At 36.0% G+C, this 22,151-nt stretch overlaps 1 protein-coding gene across 1 annotated transcript in view; it reads left to right on the forward strand.

Annotated features, from left to right (window-relative positions):
• LOC125650483 (uncharacterized) overlaps window positions 1-21,943 on the forward strand; it is a 55,627-nt gene extending 33,684 nt beyond the window's left edge. The window contains exons 20-38 of the mRNA XM_056165676.1: window positions 32-199; window positions 832-978; window positions 3,192-3,365; window positions 3,586-3,665; window positions 3,767-3,878; window positions 4,559-4,714; window positions 5,540-5,683; window positions 8,000-8,150; window positions 8,433-8,598; window positions 9,366-9,461; window positions 11,835-11,958; window positions 12,992-13,156; window positions 13,362-13,565; window positions 16,124-16,303; window positions 17,183-17,277; window positions 18,049-18,160; window positions 18,899-19,014; window positions 19,145-19,504; window positions 20,397-21,943. Coding sequence (XP_056021651.1) covers window positions 32-199; window positions 832-978; window positions 3,192-3,365; window positions 3,586-3,665; window positions 3,767-3,878; window positions 4,559-4,714; window positions 5,540-5,683; window positions 8,000-8,150; window positions 8,433-8,598; window positions 9,366-9,461; window positions 11,835-11,958; window positions 12,992-13,156; window positions 13,362-13,565; window positions 16,124-16,303; window positions 17,183-17,277; window positions 18,049-18,160; window positions 18,899-19,014; window positions 19,145-19,504; window positions 20,397-20,652 — 3,006 coding nt within the window. The 3' untranslated portion in view covers window positions 20,653-21,943. The remainder of the gene's footprint in view (window positions 1-31; window positions 200-831; window positions 979-3,191; window positions 3,366-3,585; window positions 3,666-3,766; window positions 3,879-4,558; window positions 4,715-5,539; window positions 5,684-7,999; window positions 8,151-8,432; window positions 8,599-9,365; window positions 9,462-11,834; window positions 11,959-12,991; window positions 13,157-13,361; window positions 13,566-16,123; window positions 16,304-17,182; window positions 17,278-18,048; window positions 18,161-18,898; window positions 19,015-19,144; window positions 19,505-20,396) is intronic.
• Window positions 21,944-22,151: the final 208 nt, after the last annotated feature.

Here is a 22,151-nt window from a genome sequence, read left to right on the forward strand (position 1 = left end):
AGCATTTTTGTGTGTCTTGTCTGATTTGTAGAACAAGACTTTGGATTCAGAAGTCAATCGAGAGAGAACTCGATGTGAGATGCTTCAGGAGGATTTGTCTAGAGCCGGTGGTCGGACTGATTCCAGAGAACAGTCAAGCCTGGAGCTTCAAGTCAAGCAGCTGGAGGAGGAACGGAAAAGGCTTCAAGAGCAACTCGTAGTCAGTATTTGTAATGTAGCCAACAACTCGTAGTCAGTATTTGTAATGTAGCCAACAACTCGTAGTCAGTATTTGTAATGTAGCCAACAACTCGTAGTCAGTATTTGTAATGTAGCCAACAACTCGTTGTCAGTATTTCTAATGTAGCCAACAACTCGTAGTCAGTATTTGTAATGTAGCCAACAACTCGTAGTCAGTATTTGTAATGTAGCCAACAACTCGTAGTCAGTATTTGTAATGTAGCCAACAACTCGTAGTCAGTATTTGTAATGTAGCCAACAACTCGTGGTCAGTATTTGTAATGTAGCCAACAACTCGTCAGTATTTGTGATGTAGCCAACAACTCGTAGTCAGTATTTGTAATGTAGCCAACAACTCGTAGTCAGTATTTGTAATGTAGCCAACAACTCGTAGTCAGTATTTGTAATGTAGCCAACAACTCGTAATCAGTATTTGTAATGTAGCCAACAACTCGTAGTCAGTATTTTTAATGTGCTTATGTCTGGCTGCCAGATTTTACCTCATTAAATGAATGGTCAGTATTGGCATTATTGAAGGATATAAACATTTCTTATGCCTGGCTACCAGATTTTTCTTCATTGAATTAATTGATGTGTTCTTTTCTTGTACAGGAGGCAGGCAGAAATGGTGAGGAGCTGACACAGAATATGATTGACACACAATCTGAATCTCAGAGGCTTCAACAAGATCTCAGCTCAGAACAGGCCAAGCTGCTTCACATGTCAGCTCAAAAGGGTGAGCTGGAACAACATCTAGAGGTAAGCTATCCAATTTATCTGTCATAACAATTTGATATCCTGTAAGTTATTTATGATAACTCTCATTATCCTGTTAGTTATTTGTGATAACTATCCTGTTAGTTATTTATGATAACTCTCCTGTTAGTTATTTATGATAACTCTCGTTATCCTGTTAGTTATTTGTGATAACTATCCTGTTAGTTATTTGTGATAACTATCCTGTTAGTTATTTGTGATAACTATCCTGTTAGTTATTTGTGGTAACTATCCTGTTAGTTATTTATGATAACTCTCGTTATCCTGTTAGTTATTTATGATAACTATCCTGTTAGTTATTTATGATAACTCTCGTTATCCTGTTAGTTATTTATGATAACTCTCCTGTTAGTTATTTATGATAACTCTCCAGTTAGTTATTTGTGATAACTATCCTGTTATTTATTTATGATAAATATCCTGTTAGTTATTTATGATAACTATCCTGTTAGTTATTTATGATAACTCTCCTGTTAGTTATTTGTGATAACTCTCCTGTTAGTTATTTGTGATAACTCTCCTGTTAGTTATTTATGATAACTCTCCTGTTAGTTATTTGTGATAACTATCCTGTTAGTTATTTATGATAACTCTCGTTATCCTGTTAGTTATTTGTGATAACTCTCCTGTTAGGTATTTGTGATAACTATCCTGTTAGTTATTTATGATAACTATCCTATTAGTTATTTATGATAACTCTCCTGTTAGTTATACCCCCCGCAACAAGTTGTGGGGGAAGTATACTGGAATCGGGTTGTCCGTCTGTCTGTCCGTCCGTCTGTAGACGCAATGGTTTCCGGGCTCTAAAGCATTATCCTTTCCACCTACCGTCACCATATCATATATATGGACTACCCATGGGATGAAGATGTTCCCTATTGATTTTGGGGTCAAAGGTCAAGTGCACTGGACATCGAAGTAGCAATATGGTTTCCGGGCTCTAAAGCGTTATCCTTTCCACCTACCGTCACCATATCATACATATGGACTACCCATGAGATGAAGATGTTCCCTATCGATTTTGGGGTCAAAAGGTCAAAGGTCAAGTGCACTGGACATCGAAGTAGCAATATGGTTTCCAGGCTCTAAAGCGTTATCCTTTCCACCTACAGTCACCATATCATATATATGGACTACCCATGGGATGAAGATGTTCCCTATCGATTTTGGGGTCAAAGGTCAAGCGCACTGGACATCGAAGTAGCAATATGGTTTCCGGGCTCTAAAGCATTATCCTTTCCACCTACAGTCACCATATCATACATATGGACTACCCATGGGATGAAGATGTTCCCTATCGATTTTGGGGTCAAAGGTCAAGCACACTGGACATTGAAGTAGCAATATGGTTTCCGGGCTCTAAAGCGTTATCCTTTCCACCTACAGTCACCATATCATACATATGGACTAACCATGGGATGAAGATGTTCCCTATCGATTTTGGGGTCAAAAGGTCAAAGGTCAAGCGCACTGGACATTGAAGTAGCAATATGGTTCAGTTTGTCATGCCATTTGTTTTTTACACTCAGAAAAGAGGTAGTTTATACCTATTACCAACACCCTTTGGGAGATTGGGGTAAGCGGGGGGTATTCTTAGTGAGCATTGCTCACAGTACCTCTTGTTATTTATGATAACTCTCGTTATCCTGTTAGTTATTTATGATAACTCTCCTGTTAGTTATTTATGATAACTCTCGTTATCCTGTTAGTTATTTATGATTACTATCCTGTTAGTTATTTATGATAACTCTCCTGTTAGTTATTTATGACAACTCTTGTGTTAGTTATTTATGATAACTATCCTGTTAGTTATTTGTGATAACTATCCTGTTAGTTATTTATGATAACTCTCGTTATCCTGTTAGTTATTTATGATAACTATCCTGTTAGTTATTTATGATAACTATCCTGTTAGTTAGTTATGATAACTCTCCTGTTAGTTATTTGTGATAACTCTCCTGTTAGTTATTTGTGATAACTCTCCTGTTAGTTATTTATGATAACTCTCCTGTTAGTTATTTGTGATAACTATCCTGTTAGTTATTTGTGATAACTCTCCTGTTAGTTATTTGTGATAACTCTCCTGTTAGTTATTTATGATAACTCTCCTGTTAGTTATTTGTGATAACTCTCCTGTTAGTTATTTGTGATAACTTCCCGATATCCTGTTAGTTATTTGCGTTGTGTGTACACAGGAGATAGCAGAGGAACATGATGCCCTCATTCAGGAGAAGTCTCAGAGCGAAGAAGACCTTGTTAAATTGGAGAAAAAACTGCAGGAGATAGTGCAAATGTTCGAGATGGATGCCCTCCGCCAGCAAAACAACTTCCAGACTCACTACAGCGATATTCCTCCCGAGCTCAGGAAGGTCAGTTAACTCGACAAAAAAGGGTGGGAATGAAGGAAGAAAGTAGATTTATCCCTATGTTTAATATCAGTCACATATAATGTAAAAATGTTTAGCTTTCTAAGCTCAGATAGAGAGAGTAAATCTAGTAACATGATGATACAAGTAAAGCAAGTGATAATGTTTGATGTATCAAAGCTTTTTTATGTTTGTTACATTACAAATGTTACCATGTTGATAGATGGCTAGTGAGCTTGACACTATTAGAACAATGCTGGATTCAAAGAATGGAGAACTAGAAATGCTTCAAGACAAGCTATCGTAAGAAATGTTTCTTGTCATGTCAGAGAAAAAGCAATGAATTATTTAAATGTTAGTAGTTATATAGCAAGCATGGAGTTGATCACTGTGTGTGTTTTCAGACGACAGAATATGGAGACCGAATTCCTACAGAGACGTGTAGAGTTACTGCAGAGTGAGAACCATTGTAACCGTGAGGACATTGCTCGTCTGACTGGAGAACTAGCTAACAAGGTCAGTACTCATTAGGGAAACTCGTGATCAAGGTCAGTACTCATTAGAGAAACTCACGATCAAGGTCAGTACTTATTAGGGAAACTCATGATCAAGGTCAGTACTCATTAGGGGAAATTCACGATCAAGGTCAGTACTCATAAGGGAAACTCACGATCAAGATCAGTAATCATTAAGGGTAGTACTCATTAGGGAAATTCTTAATCAACTTCAAGGTCAGTACTCATTTGGGGAAATCTCAAGCAAACTCGGTAAACATCAGGGGGACTCACTAACATGATCAGTAATCATCAGGGGGAATCACTAACACTATCAATAATCACCGGGGGGGGGGGGGGGGGGGGGACTTGCTAACACAATCAATAATCACTAGGGGGACTTGCTAACAAGATTAGTATTTAGGGGAACTCACTAACACAATCAGTAATCATCAGGGGAACTCATAAATAGAGCAATAATCATTAAGGTGAATGATCAGGTGTATTCGATCAATTCATTCATTCATTATTTTACCTCAAAATGATTTTGTAAAGCAAGAAAGATTTTCTCATGAAATCATTTGCATACTAATATGACCCCAGATTCAGAATTAAGAAAATTCAATTGATTGTGTACAAATTTAAATAATAATCTTATATTATTGATCAACAAACCATTTATGTGTAGAAGTTTCCTTTTAGATAAAAGAGACTGGTTCCTTAAGAGAAGTGAACCAGTTATTATTGAGGGAGCGGAATAAAATCCAGAGACAGAGAGAAACTGAGGAGAAAGAAAAGATGTGGGAGAAAACTCACAATGAGAAATATAGAAAGGAGGTGTCAGACATCATACACAAGGTAAAATCAGAGGGGAAATGGGGGGAGGGGTAATGTGGAATCTCGAGGTGTCACACGTCATACACAAGGTAAAATCAGAGGGGAAAGGGATGGGGGGGTAATGTGGAATCTCGAGGTGTCACACGTCATACACAAGGTAAATCAGAGGGGAAATAGAAGGGGGGGGGGGGGGAGGAGGGGGGAATGGAATTGATGTCATATGCAAGGTAACAATCAGAGGGGAAAAAAGGAGGGGGATGGGTTTAATAATGGAATCGAGAGGTGTTAGATGTCATATGCAAGGTAAAAATCAGAGGAAATATATAAGATAGCATACATCAGGTAAAAAGGGGGAAGGGGAATGGAATCAGAGATGTGCCAAATTATTTACAGTGGCTTATTACAAGGAGAACCTAAATCTTATGGAAGTGATGGCAATTTTAAAACAAGGAAATGAAAACTGAACGTCTAGATCCCTAGGTGCCTTGATACTGGGGCCAACACTTACAATGATGATGCTGTTTTTAAAAATCTTCATTATTTCTCATCATTACATACTTCATTTATAGACATTTAGCAGACACTTAAACTCTTAGGGTAATTGTGTTGAACTATTATCCTCATACAAAAAAATGGGAAATTCATTTTCATAGTGTGATGATGTTTACACCCAAGATTGGTCAATGTGCATTAGAATTACATCTCACTAACACTGTCGTTGTTACTTTAGAAATCGGTACTGTCCTACGAGATAATATTACACCTTATTCCTGGTGTATGTTGGGATTTTGAGGTGAAGTACTGTATGTGTACATATTATCATGTTTTGTGATACTGGGATTTCAGTTAGAAGAGGAAAAGAAATTTTCCTCAAGAAATGAGATGGAGGAGCTGAAGACAACCAATCAAAGACTAGATATTTTGTCATCGGAACACGAGAAAGCCCTCAATAGTCTGAATGTTGAAAAACAGGCTACAGCACAACTCAAAGTTTGTTTCCTTTATGTCTTAGTGTGTGTCTTTAATGATGATGGCTTCAGCTTTTGTAGTGAGCTGTACACAAGAATTTGGATGTTGGATGTCTACACATGGTGTTGCACAGTAGTTCTCTAGCAGAGTGTGATTAATCTGTGCACCGAATATGTACTAATGGAGTGTTTCAGTTTGTCTTCAGGCACACATTTATGTCAAATGCATGTCACAAGGTTTAGTTTTGTAGCATTTGTTGTTTTAGCATGAATACTAAAGTCAGGACCCAGTTGCACAAAGATGTGTTAAGTTTAACTAGCAGTTAACATCTAGTTAATAATATTTAAAGGTAAGACTTAATGGCAACTTAATTAACCCCTGTGTCACTGGGTCCTGCTTTTACTGTGTTTTAGCTCATCTGAGTCCCTCGGGTGTCCTATTGCAATCCGTTTCCATCTGTCAATGTTCGTCATTAGTTGTGCATTGTTTGTAAACTTTTGATTGTTTTTAACGTCCTGTCTGACACGACATGGCCAATCTTAAACCAAGAAATGGAAGGAAATCTCATTGGATAGGGGAACAAGAATTGTGATCGTTTTGCTGCCTCCCTTGGAGCCTCTAGAATAGTGCAATCTTTTGAAAATCTTCTTTGTGAACATTTTTAAAAAGAAAAACTCGTACATTTTAAGAAATAAGGAGCTTTTTACCAAACTTTTGAAATTAAAAGTCTTTGGGAAGGACCAGATTGGTCATTTAAAGATAAGATCGATTCCAAAACATACAATTTTTTTCACAGTTTGTTTAATTTTATTGTACATTATGTTCAACAGTTGTGATAGATAAAGACAGAGATTGTCCATTTGGTATATGTTAAAATAATCAGACATCCTAAATCAGGTATCCCATACTGGTAATCATGTCGGATTTTTCTATCTTAATACACTGCTGAGATGTCATTGATTGTTACGACATGTATTTCTTATGATCTACATGACATGGTGAAGTAAAATATATTGTATTGGATTCTTCAGATTTCGATTTGATATAGTTTTCTGGAGGACAGCCTTGCATGGGTATAGTTTACATAAAAGTGTAAACCATTTTCCGGTATGCTCTTTCTGACTGTCTAGTTTGTCCATTCAAGTGCAAATAAGGGTTTTAAATCTACTCAAAGTTCCTGAATGAATGCTCTAAACTTTAGATAAAATGTGAGAAAAATAATCCTTCATTATTTACTTATGTGGATAGGGAAATTCCACCTCTGGAACAAGACTCGCTATCTAATGTACGTCTGAGCCATAAATTTTGTAATGAAGAGAAGTCAGAAGCACTATACATGTCATAGACATTGTTTATGACAAAGCAGTGTGTAATGATCCTGAACCAAGGTCATTTGGAAAAGTTCAAGGTCACTGAGACAAAGTAGGGTTAGACATTTTTTTTGCATAGGCCATATTTTTGTAATGGTGAGGAAAAACTTGGCATGGAGGTTACTTTTGAATACATCATGTGTATTGGCCAAAAGCAAAGTCTTTGATTAAAAAAAGAGGACTTTAAATATATTTCTACAGGCATTGATTTTATAGATGAGGTACAACAGATGTATAAACATTAATTTAATCATAGAAAACAACATTCCGTTTTCAGAGACTGGTAGTTGCACTCGTTGCACCATCTACTTACAGCACTATAATTTCAGTTTGCACGGTGTGATACTTGGTGACCTCTGTTGTGTGCTAACAGAACTTTTAACATTTCAGTTTGTTTTCAGTTTGTTACCTAACATCCTTACAGTTCACACTATTGCAGTAATGCATGCAAGTTTTTATACGGTTTGGTGGACACTGAGTGCATTTCATGCTACACTCGGCGATAGTTATGTACTTCTATGTAAGAAAATTGTGTAATTTCATCACCTATATGACATAAAATGGTGCTTAAATTTATAATGTATATTAAATCTGCAAAATGATACTAAAAATAGTCATGTAATGAAATAATTGGATTCCATGTTAAGGAGGTACATACTACATTGTCATAATGGCTATTTCCTTTTAAAACGTAAACGAAAAATTATCAGCTATATTTCCATATTCCTTTAAAATTTTATTGCCTAGCTCAGTCGGTTAACATATCAACTGCAGATCTGTAGATTGTAGTCCAACAGAGTTTTGTTTTTTTTTCAGATTAATTTTCACTAAAACTGCATTTTTTGACTAAATAAAGTAGATTTGAAAGTTTTTAATTTTGAAATATTATACATATCCTCCACTTTACGTCCATGTCAATTTTCTCTATTTTCCATGTGTAAAGCAGATTGAATTATATAATTTGCAGGCTGATCTTCAGAAGTGCCAGAGGGAGTGTGAGGATTTTAGAGGCCAACTCCACGTAACAACATTAGAGTTAGAAACAGCCAAAGCACAGCTTACAGCTCGTGATGAAACTATCGAAAGTCTGAAACAAGACAAAGGGGCGTTCTATCAAGGTAACAAAGTTATAGAATATGATTATGTATCGAGGAATTTCTGCTCTAGATGAGCTATTTCCATCTCAGTCTCACTTTTCATCGTGAAAATTGATTATTAGGGAAATTTTTATGTTTTATGGTCTAGTAGCATTGTCTGAATGCATACTTTCTGACAGGTTACATTAAGCTATCAGTTGAGAGACCTGAAAAGAAAAAAATACAGGAAAATGCAGATTGATAAAATATTTTAATTCTCACCTGGCTGAAATAGAAAATGTAGCTTGAGTTATCTTGTTTCAGAGTATGACAGTATGTGTCGGCGCCTCACAGAAAAAGATGAGAAGATTGAAAATCTTCGACAGAAGTGTGACAAAACAGTGGAGACATTGAGACAGGAGTTCTCACAGGAAAAGCTGAACCTCGAGCAGGAGCGCACCTCAACAGAGAGTGACCTAGATAAAGCCAAGTAAGAGCTAAGTCACCTCAACAGAGTGAAACTCAGTCACCTCAACAGAGAGTGACCTTGATAAAACCAAGTAAGAGCTAAGTCACCTCAACAGAGAGTGACCTTGATAAAACCAAGTAAGAGCTAAGTCACCTCAACAGAGAGTGTTCTAGATAAAGCCCATAAGAGTTAAGTCATCTCAACAGAGAGTAAAACTCAGTCACCTCAACAGAGAGTGATCTAGATAAAGCCAAGTAAGAGCTAAGTCACCTCAACAGAGAGTGACCTAGATAAAGCCAAGTAAGAGCTACATGTAAGTCACCTCAATAGAGAGTGACCTAGATAAAGCCAAGTAAGAGCTAAGTCACCTCAACAGAGAGTGAAACTCAGTCACCTCAACAGAGAGTGATCTAGATAAAGCCAAGTAAGAGCTAAGTCACCTCAACAGAGAGTATTCTAGATAAAGCCCAGTAAGAGCTAAGTCACCTCAACAGAGAGGTGACCTAGATAAAGCCAAGTATGAGCTAAGTCACCTCAACAGAGTAAAACTCAGTTACCTCAACAGAGAGTGATCTAGATAAAGCCAAGTAAGAGCCAAGTCACCTCAACAGAGAGTGACCTAGATAAGGCCAAGTAAGAACTAAGTCACCTCAACAGAGAGTGATCTAGACAAATAAAAACTCAGTCACCTCAATAGCCTATGGACCTCTTGTTAGAAACTGAACTACTTTCACTTAAAAGCACAAAGATAGCAATATCTAAAGTATGATTTTTTTTCTTTTTTGTAGGGAGACCAATGACTTCTTAAATGAAGAGGTCAAACAGAAGGATGCTCAACTGGTTACATTTGGAAGAACACTTCATGAGCTGGAAGATCTCACAAAGTAAGGCATACAGAAATCATCTCTATATATACAAATAGTCTCTCTAGCAATAGGACATATACAAATAGTCTCTCTAACAATAGGACATATACAAATAGTCTCTAACAATAGGACATAAACAAATAGTCTCTAACAATAGGACATATACAAATAGTCTCTAACAATAGGACATATACAAATAGTCTCTAACAATAGGACATAAACAAATAGTCTCTAACAATAGGACATATACAAATAGTCTCTAACAATAGGACATAAACAAATAGTCTCTCTAACAATAGGACATAAACAAATAGTCTCTAACAATAGAACATAAACAAATAGTCTCTAACAATAGAACATATACAAATAGTCTCTAACAATAGGACATAAACAAATAGTCTCTAACAATAGGACATATACATATAGTCTCTAACAATAGAACATATACTAATAGTCTCTCTAACAATAGGACATATACAAATAGTCTCTAACAATAGGACATATACAAATAGTCTCTCTAGCAATAGGACATATACAAATAGTCTCTAGCAATAGGACATATTCAAATAGTCTTCTTTAACAATAGGACATATACAAATAGTCTCTCTAACAATAGGACATATACAAATAGTCTCTCTAGCAATAGGACATATACAAATAGTCTCTAACAATAGGACATATACAAATAGTCTCTCTAGCAATAGGACATATACAAATAGTCTCTAACAATAGGACATATACAAATAGTCTCTCTAGCAATAGGACATATACAAATAGTCTCTAACAATAGGACATATACATATAGTCTCTCTAACAATAGGACATATACAAATAGTCTCTAGCAATAGGACATATACATATAGTCTCTCTAACAATAGGACATATACAAATAGTCTCTCTAGCAATAGGACATATACAAATAGTCTCTAACAATAGGACATATACAAATAGTCTCTCTAACAATAGGACATATACAAATAGTCTCTCTAACAATAGGACATATACAAATAGTCTCTCTAGCAATAGGACATATACAAATAGTCTCTAACAATAGGACATATACATATAGTCTCTCTAACAATAGGACATATACATATAGTCTCTCTAGCAATAGGACATATACAAATAGTCTCTAGCAATAGGACATATACATATAGTCTCTCTAACAATAGGACATATACAAATAGTCTCTCTAGCAATAGGACATATACAAATAGTCTCTAACAATAGGACATATTCAAATAGTCTTCTTTAACAATAGGACATATACAAATAGTATCTAGCAATAGGACATATTCAAATAGTCTTCTTTAACAATAGGACATATACAAATAGTCTCTCTAGCAATAGGACATATACAAATAGTCTCTAACAATAGGACATATACATATAGTCTCTCTAACAATAGGACATATACATATAGTCTCTCTAGCAATAGGACATATACAAATAGTCTCTAGCAATAGGACATATACATATAGTCTCTCTAACAATAGGACATATACAAATAGTCTCTCTAGCAATAGGACATATACAAATAGTCTCTAACAATAGGACATATTCAAATAGTCTTCTTTAACAATAGGACATATACAAATAGTATCTAGCAATAGGACATATTCAAATAGTCTTCTTTAACAATAGGACATATACAAATAGTCTCTCTAACAATAGGACATATACAAATAGTCTCTCTAGCAATAGGACATATACAAATAGTCTCTAACAATAGGACATATACAAATAGTCTCTCTAGCAATAGGACATATACAAATAGTCTCTAACAATAGGACATATACAAATAGTCTCTCTAGCAATAGGACATATACAAATAGTCTCTAACAATAGGACATATACAAATAGTCTCTCTAGCAATAGGACATATACAAATAGTCTCTAACAATAGGACATATACATATAGTCTCTCTAACAATAGGACATATACAAATAGTCTCTAGCAATAGGACATATACATATAGTCTCTCTAACAATAGGACATATACAAATAGTCTCTAACAATAGGACATATACATATAGTCTCTAACAATAGGACATATACAAATAGTCTCTAACAATAGGACATAAACAAATAGTCTCTAACAATAGGACATAAACAAATAGTCTCTAACAATAGGACATATACAAATAGTCTCTAACAATAGGACATATACAAATAGTCTCTAACAATAGGACATAAACATATAGTCTCTCTAACTGTGAATAGGACTTATAGAAATAGTCTAATGTTTTATACACAGAGCCAGACACCTACATGTAATCCTTTCTAGTGCAGCCTTTACTTTTCATTTGAATTCTGATACTTGGAAAATTCAATTGCATTGCTGTTACTTAAAAGACAAGTGTAAATATTAACTGTCTGTGTTTTTATAGGCAGAAGCATGAGTTGGAACACCAGGTGGAAAAACTAGAATTTGACTGTAGCTCTCTCAAACAGCTACTGCAGAATAGTGAAAGAGAAGTCGAGGCTCACCAAAGCACGATTAACAGAATGCAGGTAAGGGAGGGATATTTTAACTGTAGCTCTGTCAAACAGCTCAAGTAAGGACAGAACTGTCAGAAAAATCAAGGCTCACTTGATCTGATGGTGTGTACTGTCCAGGTAGTACAGTGGTTGTACTTGATCTGATGGTATGTACTGTCCAGGTAGTACAGTGGCTGTACTTGATCTGATGGTATGTACTGTCCAGGTAGTACAGTGGCTGTACTTGATCTGATGGCATGTACTGTCCAGGTAGTACAGTGGCTGTACTTGATCTGATGGTGTGTACTGTCCAGGTAGTACAGTGGCAGTACACTTGCTTCTCATCTCCATGGCCCGGATCTGAGTGTAATATCCAGTGGCTGTACACTTGCTTCTCACCTCCATGGCCCGGATCTGAGTGTAACATCCATAGTGGCAGTGCACTTACTTCTCACCTCCATGGCCCGGATCTGAGTGTAATATCCACAGTGGCTGTACTTGAATTGATGGTTGCCCACTTGAACACATGGATGTTCTCTGGGTAATTGGATTTACTCCCGGTGACCCCTTTAATCCAACTTCTGATCAAAAGCACACAAAGGACCCCACTGGAAATAAGCTCTTATGCTTTCATGGGTTATCCTGAAATTTACCATTCAATCTGAACAAAGATCTAATTATTCAAGATTTGACCAGCAGGGCTTTACTGTAAATCTGGTTATTTTTGCTGTCGATTAATTTTTAGCGTTTTTGCGAGTCAGTTGGATTCGCAAAAATATTTTTCTCAAAATTAATGTTTCACGCGTTTTTTAATATGTTTTTTACATAAATTCGCAAAAATAAGAAACACATAAATAGATATATAGGCTTTTTACTCAAATTCGCAAAAATAAATTGACGCAAAAATATACAGATTTACGGTACTTTAGAGTTGTGGATATTTGATAGATATTGAAAAATATGATAATAATGAAAGTGATGCATAGATAGAGTTGAGAAAAGTGTACACCTTTTAAGGAATTTAAAAATTTGTCATGTCTGTGAGTTTGATGTACATCTATTGCAGGAAATCCATGCCAAACTTCAGGTGGATAAGACCAGACTGACAGACCAACTCAAGGAGGAGAAAGCTTCCTCCACACGTGAGATTCAAGCACTGATGAAAACCATGTCAGATGAGAAGTCTCACCATGAAGGAGAGAAGGCCTACCTCAAAGAGAATCTGTCACAAGTAAGTCAATTCATATCAATATCATAAGACTTGAGGCTCATGTAATTTGCATATTAGTAAAGATATTGTGTTACAAGCCAGAAACTTGTGTGATATTTGCTTGTGGTTAAAAAAGAATAAAATATGCATTTTACAAACACATTCTTCTAACATTCAAGAACATAGTAGCAGACTAAGATTTATGACACAATGACATTTTTCCCAGACCCAGTCCAAACTGCAGGCATTGGAGTCCACCCTAGCATCAGCCATTGAATCGCGTGACAAATTCCACATGACCAATCGGATGCTTGAGCACTCATTGGAGGAGACCAAGGGGAAACTGCAAGAGGAAAGCACATGTTACCGAGTCAGTGAGAAAAAGACAGAGACCCTGCAGAGTCAGCTCAATGACAGTCGCAGGGAGAGGGTAAGTGTAAGTTAATTAACAGTCACAGGGAGAGGGTAAGTGTAAGTTAATTAACAGTCACAGGGAGAGGGTAAGTGTAAGTTAATTAACAGTCACAGGGAGAGGGTAAGTGTAAGTTAATTAACAGTCACAGAGAGAGGGTAAGTGTAAGTTAATGAACAGTCACAGGGAGAGGGTAAGTTTAAGTTAATGAACAGTTGCAGGGAGAGGGTAAGTGTAAGTTAATTAACAGTCACAGGGAGAGGGTAAGTGTAAGTTAATTAACAGTCACAGGGAGAGGGTAAGTGTAAGTTAATTAACAGTCACAGGGAGAGGGTAAGTGTAAGTTAATTAACAGTCACAGGGAGAGGGTAAGTGTAAGTTAATTAACAGTCGCAGGGAGAGGGTAAGTGTAAGTTAATTAACAGTCACAGGGAGAGGGTAAGTGTAAGTTAATGAACAGTCACAGGGAGAGGGTAAGTGTAAGTTAATTAACAGTCACAGGGAGAGGGTAAGTGTAAGTTAATTAACAGTCACAGGGAGAGGGTAAGTGTAAGTTAATTAACAGTCACAGGGAGAGGGTAAGTGTAAGTTAATTAACAGTCACAGGGAGAGGGTAAGTGTATAGAGGTTAGAAGCTGTTCTGTCTGGCTATAAGTATACTAGTTGTTTTGTGAAGGTCAATGTAACATTACATGTTCACTTCTGCTGAGTATAAAGTATAATGTCATCAGAGGAGTGGGTTTTTATTTCTTGCAGAATATGTAGAGAATGGAAGTGTTTGTCAGAAAATGTTTCATTGTGTTATAGAGTGGGTATTAGTTTGCCATCACAATTTTAATATACAATATGTAAAATGACAAATAATGATGTGAAAATAACATTCGGTGATTATGATGCAGAGTTGTGATTCTTAAAGCTACTCTATCAGAAGTCTGTAGCATATTGTGCCAACTTTTGGAGAATTTTACGGAATTATTGATTATCGTGTCACAATCAGAGTCACTACAATATGGAAGACACTTTTTCATTTCATATGTTGTGCACAAACATTTTTTCATGGTCTAGTAATTTTTAATTTTCTGAGTTCACAATTTTGAGGGCAGATTTTTGTAATTATTTGCACATTTTTCCTTTGTTGTAGTGTAATTTAGTCAAGGTAGTATGCTGTTTCATTTGTATAGATTATTGCATGGTATTTCCTATTATATTGCATTTCAGCCATGAAAGGTGACTGCAGGCTGATGTAGGATATAATATGAAAAAAAAAATTTGACATGCCAGGATATTTTTTTATCATTATACTTATAGAAAATATATAATTATATTATAACTACAGTAACTTGATCCAAAGAGTTGGATCACGTCACATTGACAGGTGCAGATCATTAGATCTGATGATCCGTGCCTGTCAACGAGACGTGATCCAACTCTTTGGATCAAGTTACTGTTGTAATGATAAATTTATTACATACCTCCTTATGCATTTTAAATCCACATTTATAAGATAATAAAAGTAACCCAAATGATCAAAAACAGAGACATACAGTGAAATTATATTTTCTGTAAGCAGTTTTGTTTTTGACGCAGTTGATACTTTCCACTTAAAACATTGCATTGTGACGGCATCAGTTTCAAAGGATACTGATCCAGAATCAGAAAACCAGTATGGTGATCCAGGAAATCAGATCACACTCTGTGAAATCAACAGTATATAATATAGTACAAGATTTAAAATAATTTATCAAATTAGTGAATGAAAGAAAGAAACAAAAGAGCTATCATATTATTGATTTCATGGGAAAGTATGATATTTCTTGCAGTACGTACATTATACATTATACCCCATTGGAAAATAAAAACAACCCTTATGGCTTAGTGACAAATTCAGGATTGTGTGAGACACAAAAACAGCCCTTATGGCTCAGTGACAAATTCAGGAATTTAATGTCATGACAATATGGGGTCTTTGCTTTAAAAAAAAGTCATGCAAGTGTGTGAGGAAAGGAAATGTCAATGCGTGTTTTTATATTTCATTATTGAATTTTGTTATATTGTTTTGTATGATTTATTATCTATGTTTTGTGTTGCTGTTGTTTTATTTCATTGTTCAAAAGTTGTGTTGGATTTTCTTATTTGACTATACGCTCATTTCTTTGTTTTTGTCTTGCATGTGAACTGACACGTGCACAGATGGGGTCGTCCATGTCAGGCATGAGAGTTTTGCTTACTCAATTCATAACCACAAATGATGTGTAATTCTCCGATGTTAAAGTGAAGCCATGTTTATCTATTATAGACCTTTAGGACTCTTTCTCATGATATGTAGCCGAATTGAATAATACTAAATAATATCAACTTATATTGAAACTGAAAGCCTTATTACACTATAACAATATTTGATCATTAAATACACTTGCGTAGTTACTAACTAGCCCCAATATCTGGAATCAAATTTAAATAGTTTTCTGAGAAAGATTATTTGTCCAAAATCCAATAACTCCCTGTTTTTTGTTAGTTTATACGGAGTTGTGATGTTTGTGAAGGGAGGATGTCTGATTTTGCTATCTTGATTACAGTTTCTGACAGAGGACAAGCTCAACCAATGTCAGACCAGTATGGTCAAACTAGAAAAGGAGTTACGGGCAGAGAAAGATCAGGGTCAGGAACTGGGGGAGCGGATCCTGGAGTTAGAGGCACTGTCAGCCACCCAGCAGTCAGCACTGAAATCCAAACAGGAACAACTGGATGTGCTGCAGGTAGGAGAATGAAAGATCTGGACTCACAAAAATCTTAATAGACTATGAGCTGATATTGGACACAGTCTTGTTTTTATGCCCTTGGTATCGAAGATTTAGGGGCATATAGTTTTTTGCACATCTGTCTGTGGCAAAAAACTAACCTTGGTCATATCTTTAACACCATAAGAGATATAGCTTTCATATTTGGTATATGTATTCCTTGTGGCAAGACCTTTCCATTGACACCAAAATCTTTGACCTTGTTACCTTAACATTGACCTTTGACCTGGTTCCATTTTGTTCTAATCTGGGGGCATCCGTTTTTCACAAATATATCTTGATTAAATCAAATTGTGAGTGAGCAAACAAAGTATATACAGTATCCATATATCATCAACTTTACACACTTCTAAATGACAAAGAAACACCAGGGTGAAGTGAGGAGGAAGGAAAAATTTCTTCCTAAGTTCGATGTGAATATGCTCACAGGTGTGTCAAGCTACAATAATTTAGCCTTCTCCGATTTTTTTTATTCTGACATTTTTGGGCTCTCCCTGAAAATTTTTTTGAAATGTCGGAGAGGTCTATATTATTGGAGCTAAGGCATGTCTTGCCCGCCTCAAAAGTAAGTAAATAGTTTTTTTTTTCATTCTAAAGAGTTGAAAAGTCTCAGTCGTGTGTGTAACTGTTTATTTCTTCTAGAGCGAGACAGGCAAGCTGAGTAGAAAAGTCTCAGTCGTGTGTGTGACAGTTTATTTCTTCGAGAGTGAGATAGGCATGAAGCTCAGTAGAAAAGTCTCAGTCGTGTGTGTGACAGTTTATTTCTTCGAGAGTGAGATAGGCATGAAGCTCAGTAGAAAAGTCTCAGTAGTGTATGTGACTGTTTATTTCTTCTAGAGCGAGATAGGCAAGCTGAGGCAGATCATCGATGGTCAGAAGCAACAACTCGGAGGAAAACTGAAGAAGTCGGCTCATGAGTTCAAACAACAGCTGTAAGTGTTAATTAACATTCTATAACACACACAACAGCTGTAAGTGTTAATTAGCATTCTATAACCCACACAACATCTGTAAGTGTTAATTAACATTCTATAACACAAACAACAGCTGTAAGTGTTAATTAACATTCTATAACACAAACAACATCTGTAAGTGTTAATTAACATTCTATAACACAAACAACATCTGTAAGTGTTAATTGACATTCTATAACCCACACAACATCTGTAAGTGTTAATTAAGATTCTATAACACAAACAACATCTATAAGTGTTAATTAACGTTCTATAACACAAACAACATCTGTAAGTGTTAACTAACATTGTATAACACATTCATTTCTGTTCATGATCAACGTTACAGTATTACATACAAATATGTCAGTTGAAACAAGTTCTCTGTAATGTGTAGAGAATATTTTGTTCTTCAATACAATATTCATTGAAACTAAAGAAGATGAAATAGCATGTAGAATTGTTTTCAAGTTAAAAGGAAAAACCATATTTCCCTTCTTAAAGTATCTGAATTTATACCTGTACTTATATACATGTAGTACATAATTTTGAGCTTATGAGGTATTTTGAAGAAATCTCATTAGAATCAGTTGCACATCATAGATGAATTATTTACTCAATATTTCATGTTGAAATATTCTTAATTTAAGAAAACAATAATTCACCCAGCATCGCTAGCCAGCTTGCAGAGCAAAAAAAAAATTGAATTTGGATAGTCATCCTGAAAATATTATAATGTTCATTTTCCAGGGACCTGGTAGAAATGGAGAAGGAACAATTGTCAAAGCAAAATCAGCAATTAACATTTGACCTGGAAAAAGCAAGAGAAACAATTCAGAACAAAAACAAGGACAATCTGAAGGTGAGTGTGGAAGGGCTGTCCTCCTTAAGGTGAGTGTGGCAGGCCTTAAGGCACCTATCTTAGATGAAGCGATCTTTTACCTTGTCAGGCCTATGTTTATAACAAGTACTATACATTTGTATGTCTACCAACTTTATGACACGGTTTGTTATTATATACTGAGTCTCATGGGAAAAAGTACCTGTGCATATCTTCAGAAAAGGAATTTATCAAAAAGAAAGATTAAGATCAGTCCGTTTTGTGCTTTTTATTGTGTGATATCTTTATGTTACTAACACATTTACTTTAAATGTCTTCAGTAATTTTATGTGAGAACACCAAAAAGTAAAAAAGGTGTCTTTTGAAGATTCACAGTCAGAAACAAGATTCATCTATAAATAAAATTTGTGCCCAGTCTTGCTGTGCAAATGTTGTCTGCCCATTCTATGTCTATGCAGCAGTACAGGGCATCATGCATGGATGTTCTTGAACTTGCTACCTTCAGACTTGTTCTATAACTTGAAAACTGAAGTCAATTTTGTAGTTTAACAAGCAGAATAAAATTGTCTTGCTGGCATGACATCTTTCATGGATGTTCAGAATGTGGACAGTCTTGCACATTTCCAAAAAATAATAATTCAATGCTTCATTTGTAAAGATGCCTATGTTATCTCAAATACTATATATAGGCACAATTACTTTTCTATAAGTACATTTTGTTGAGCGATTTATTATTAATGTGGAAATATATTCTTGAAGCTCCAAGAGGACATCCTCGGGTTGGAAGACCAGATCAGAGAGAGGTCCTCGAAGCTAAGGAAAGTGGAGGATAACTTGAAAGTCGAAGAGGAGATACAGACCAAGCTGGCCTCAAGGTGAGACAAAATCAGGATTGACTAAACTTTTGTCAGGTTTGCAAATGAGCAACCTACCTCAATGAGAAACTGTTGGAGCATCATATAGCTTTTTACTCTCTAGAAGTTATGGGTTTATCTATTATTACAGATACCAGGAACAGGAGGACGAAGTCAAGCGGCTGAAAATCTTCCTGACAAAGAAGGCAGAGGAAGCTACAGATGCGGATAAATCCATGTGGCAGGACATGTCGAAAGTGATTCAGGACATGAGTCTGAAAATGCAGCAACACTTTGAGGGAAGCAAAGAGCGGGAAAACCAGAGGGAGCAGGACCTCAAACTCATCAAGAAGTACAAGAAGCAGGTGCGGGACCTCGAAACGGACCTCAACACGGAGAAAGCAGTCCACACCATTACCAAGTCCTCACTACAGGCCCTGGAGGAGGATTGTCAGAGGCTGAGGAAACAGTTCATGGCCTCCAGGAGGAGGGGCCAGTCCTCCACTGAAAAGTAAGTCAAATCTCTGCCAGGAGGAGGGGCCAGTCCTCCACTGAAAAGTAAGTCAAATCTCCGCCAGGAGGAGGAGCCAGTCCTCCTCTGACAAGTAAGTCAAATCTCCGCTAGGAGGAGGGGCCAGTCCTCCTCTGCCAAGTAAGTCAAATCTCTGCAAGGAGGAGGGGCCAGTCCTCCCCTTACAAGTAAGTCTAATCTCTGTCAGGAGGAGGGGCCAATCCTCCACTGACAAGTAAGTCAAATATCCGCCCCAAGAGGAGGGGCCAATCATCCGCTGATAAGTAAATCAAATATCCGCCAGGAGGAGGGGCCAATCCTCCGCTGACAAGTAAGTCAAATATCTGTTTTTGTTCTCGTGGAGGAGTGGCCATTCCTCAGCTGATAAGTAAGTCAAATCTCCATTTTTGTGGCCTCCAGGAGGAGAGGCCAGTCCTCCAATGACAAGTAAGTCAAATCTCTGTTTTTGTTCTCGTTGTAGCAGAAATGTTGACAGTCTTCATAGTACAGGATGCAGTTTAAGATTTTTAAGAAATTTTTATTAGGAAATTTAACGTTCACAGCTACTGTAAACCATCTTTTATTGGCTTTCAATCATGTTTTGTGAGATTAGTGATCACACTTGTTTTGGTGAATATATTTTGTGATGCATGGAATGTAAATGTTGGCTAAATTCATGAATATTAATTATCATGAATATTAATCATTATGAATATTAATCATTATGAATATTAATTATCATGAATATTAATCATCATGAATATTAATCATTATGAATGCGTTTCACTATAAAAAGAGGGTTTACAGTGTTCAGTTTACTGCGTTTAAATATTTGAATTAATTCTTGAAACCTGATAAAATAGTTCAGATTTGAAACTTGGACGTTTTTCAGGCCGTCAAAGTCACGTATGGAGGCAATCAATGAGATAATAGCTCGTTCTCAGACCCAGGCTCAGAACATGCTGGCAGCTGGAGGCTATTTTGACGAGACACTACGCAGTATCACCACTCCGCGGGGAGGGGATTACAATAATCATAACAATGACGGGTCCCCCGACACTTCTATAGCCAGTGACTTTTCCTTCAACAGTGTCCCTGCAGTCATCATGACAACCTATCCCTCACAAGCTAAATCCCCTCGCAAATAGTTTTCAACTTCCCATTATCGTACTGTCTGTTGGGTTTATTTAGAAATTTAGAAGTATGTATTTTTTACAAGATTTTTTTTTTTGGTCAAATTTTTATATTGTTCTGGGGTATTTATTTATGAAAGTCAAGAAATTTTGTATTTTTTGCACTACTTTTTAAAATTATATTTCTTATGGGCAAAAGGTCAGTTTCAGATAAAAATATTGTCCATTTCAGAAGTCGAGCTGAGGACAAGTTTAAACTAGAACGTGCAATACTTTACTAAGCATTCCCATTTTTTCAACGTGTAAAATACATGTTTATGTTTACATTAAAATGACTAGCTGCCGTCCATTTCTAGTATTGTTTTGTTGTTGAATTTCCTTTATGTGATAGATTAATGTTATGTTTATTGGGGTCAAGGAGTACATTTTTAAAGCTAGTTTTATTTTTGCTTGTATTCTTGCATTCCTAACAAAACTTTTATACATGACTTAGAAAATGTATCCTGAAGTAGTCCTTAATATAGAAGAGTACTATGTCTGTACCCAGAAGAGGTTGTTTAGTTAGAAAAGTACTATATTTGTTAATTTACTGCTGGGTATTCCTCGGTGAAATGTCATGATTTTTTATCCGTCCTAAATTATTTATAATCTAATGAGTGCTGATTGAATTCTAACATAAACTGACACAATTTTTGTTTCTCAGTTTATCAGATAATATATTACGTCTCAGTAATGCAGCTATAAAGTTCTGGAATACAAACTTCAAGAAAACGGGGTTAAATTTATTGATAGGGATTGCAATATCAGATAGTGGCAATTATGATCTATTTGGGGTGTTTTCTTTGTGTTCAGATTTCTTTTTTTCTGTCTGTAGCTCTAGTATCTATCTAATGAAGGTGTTCGCCATCACGATATTGATAAAATGTGTTCTCTGCAGGTAATTCAAGGCTTCAAGAGGGGAATAGCAGCCAAAATCAAAACATAACCTACCATTACTTGCCATTTCACATTCTCCATCACTCCATCATTTGACTTTCTTTGGTACTTATGTCTTCCAGTCATTTAGTTGCAGGTACACATGCCTTTGAAGTGTTATTTTTTTCTCATTATTTTTAATAGTCATTAAGTGTCTTAAATATTTTTTATGAGACGAGTCAGCTGATTAAAGTCAGCTCTATACCTTTCACATTTCTACCCTCAATCCTCACAAGAAATGCATTTTGCTTTGGTTAGGATTTCATTTTATATATAATATACACTGTTAATCTATATTTACACAATAAATGTTACTTGCAATATTTACTAATTGGTAGTTTGTTGTTATTTCAAGATTGTGTGCACATTAGATTAAAGTTACAAGTGCTAGTATATTGCTGGTGGCCAGACAGGTGGATTCAGGACTCCCAGTGAGGCTCGAGACAGGGAGTACAAATTATGTGGCACATGGGTTGTCTCCCTGAAAATTTCCCCTGCATGCTAAACGGTACTGGTTTGGTTTATTTAGTGGGATGTGT

Source organism: Ostrea edulis, chromosome 5 (assembly GCF_947568905.1).
Source record: "Ostrea edulis chromosome 5, xbOstEdul1.1, whole genome shotgun sequence".
Taxonomy (NCBI): domain Eukaryota; kingdom Metazoa; phylum Mollusca; class Bivalvia; order Ostreida; family Ostreidae; genus Ostrea; species Ostrea edulis.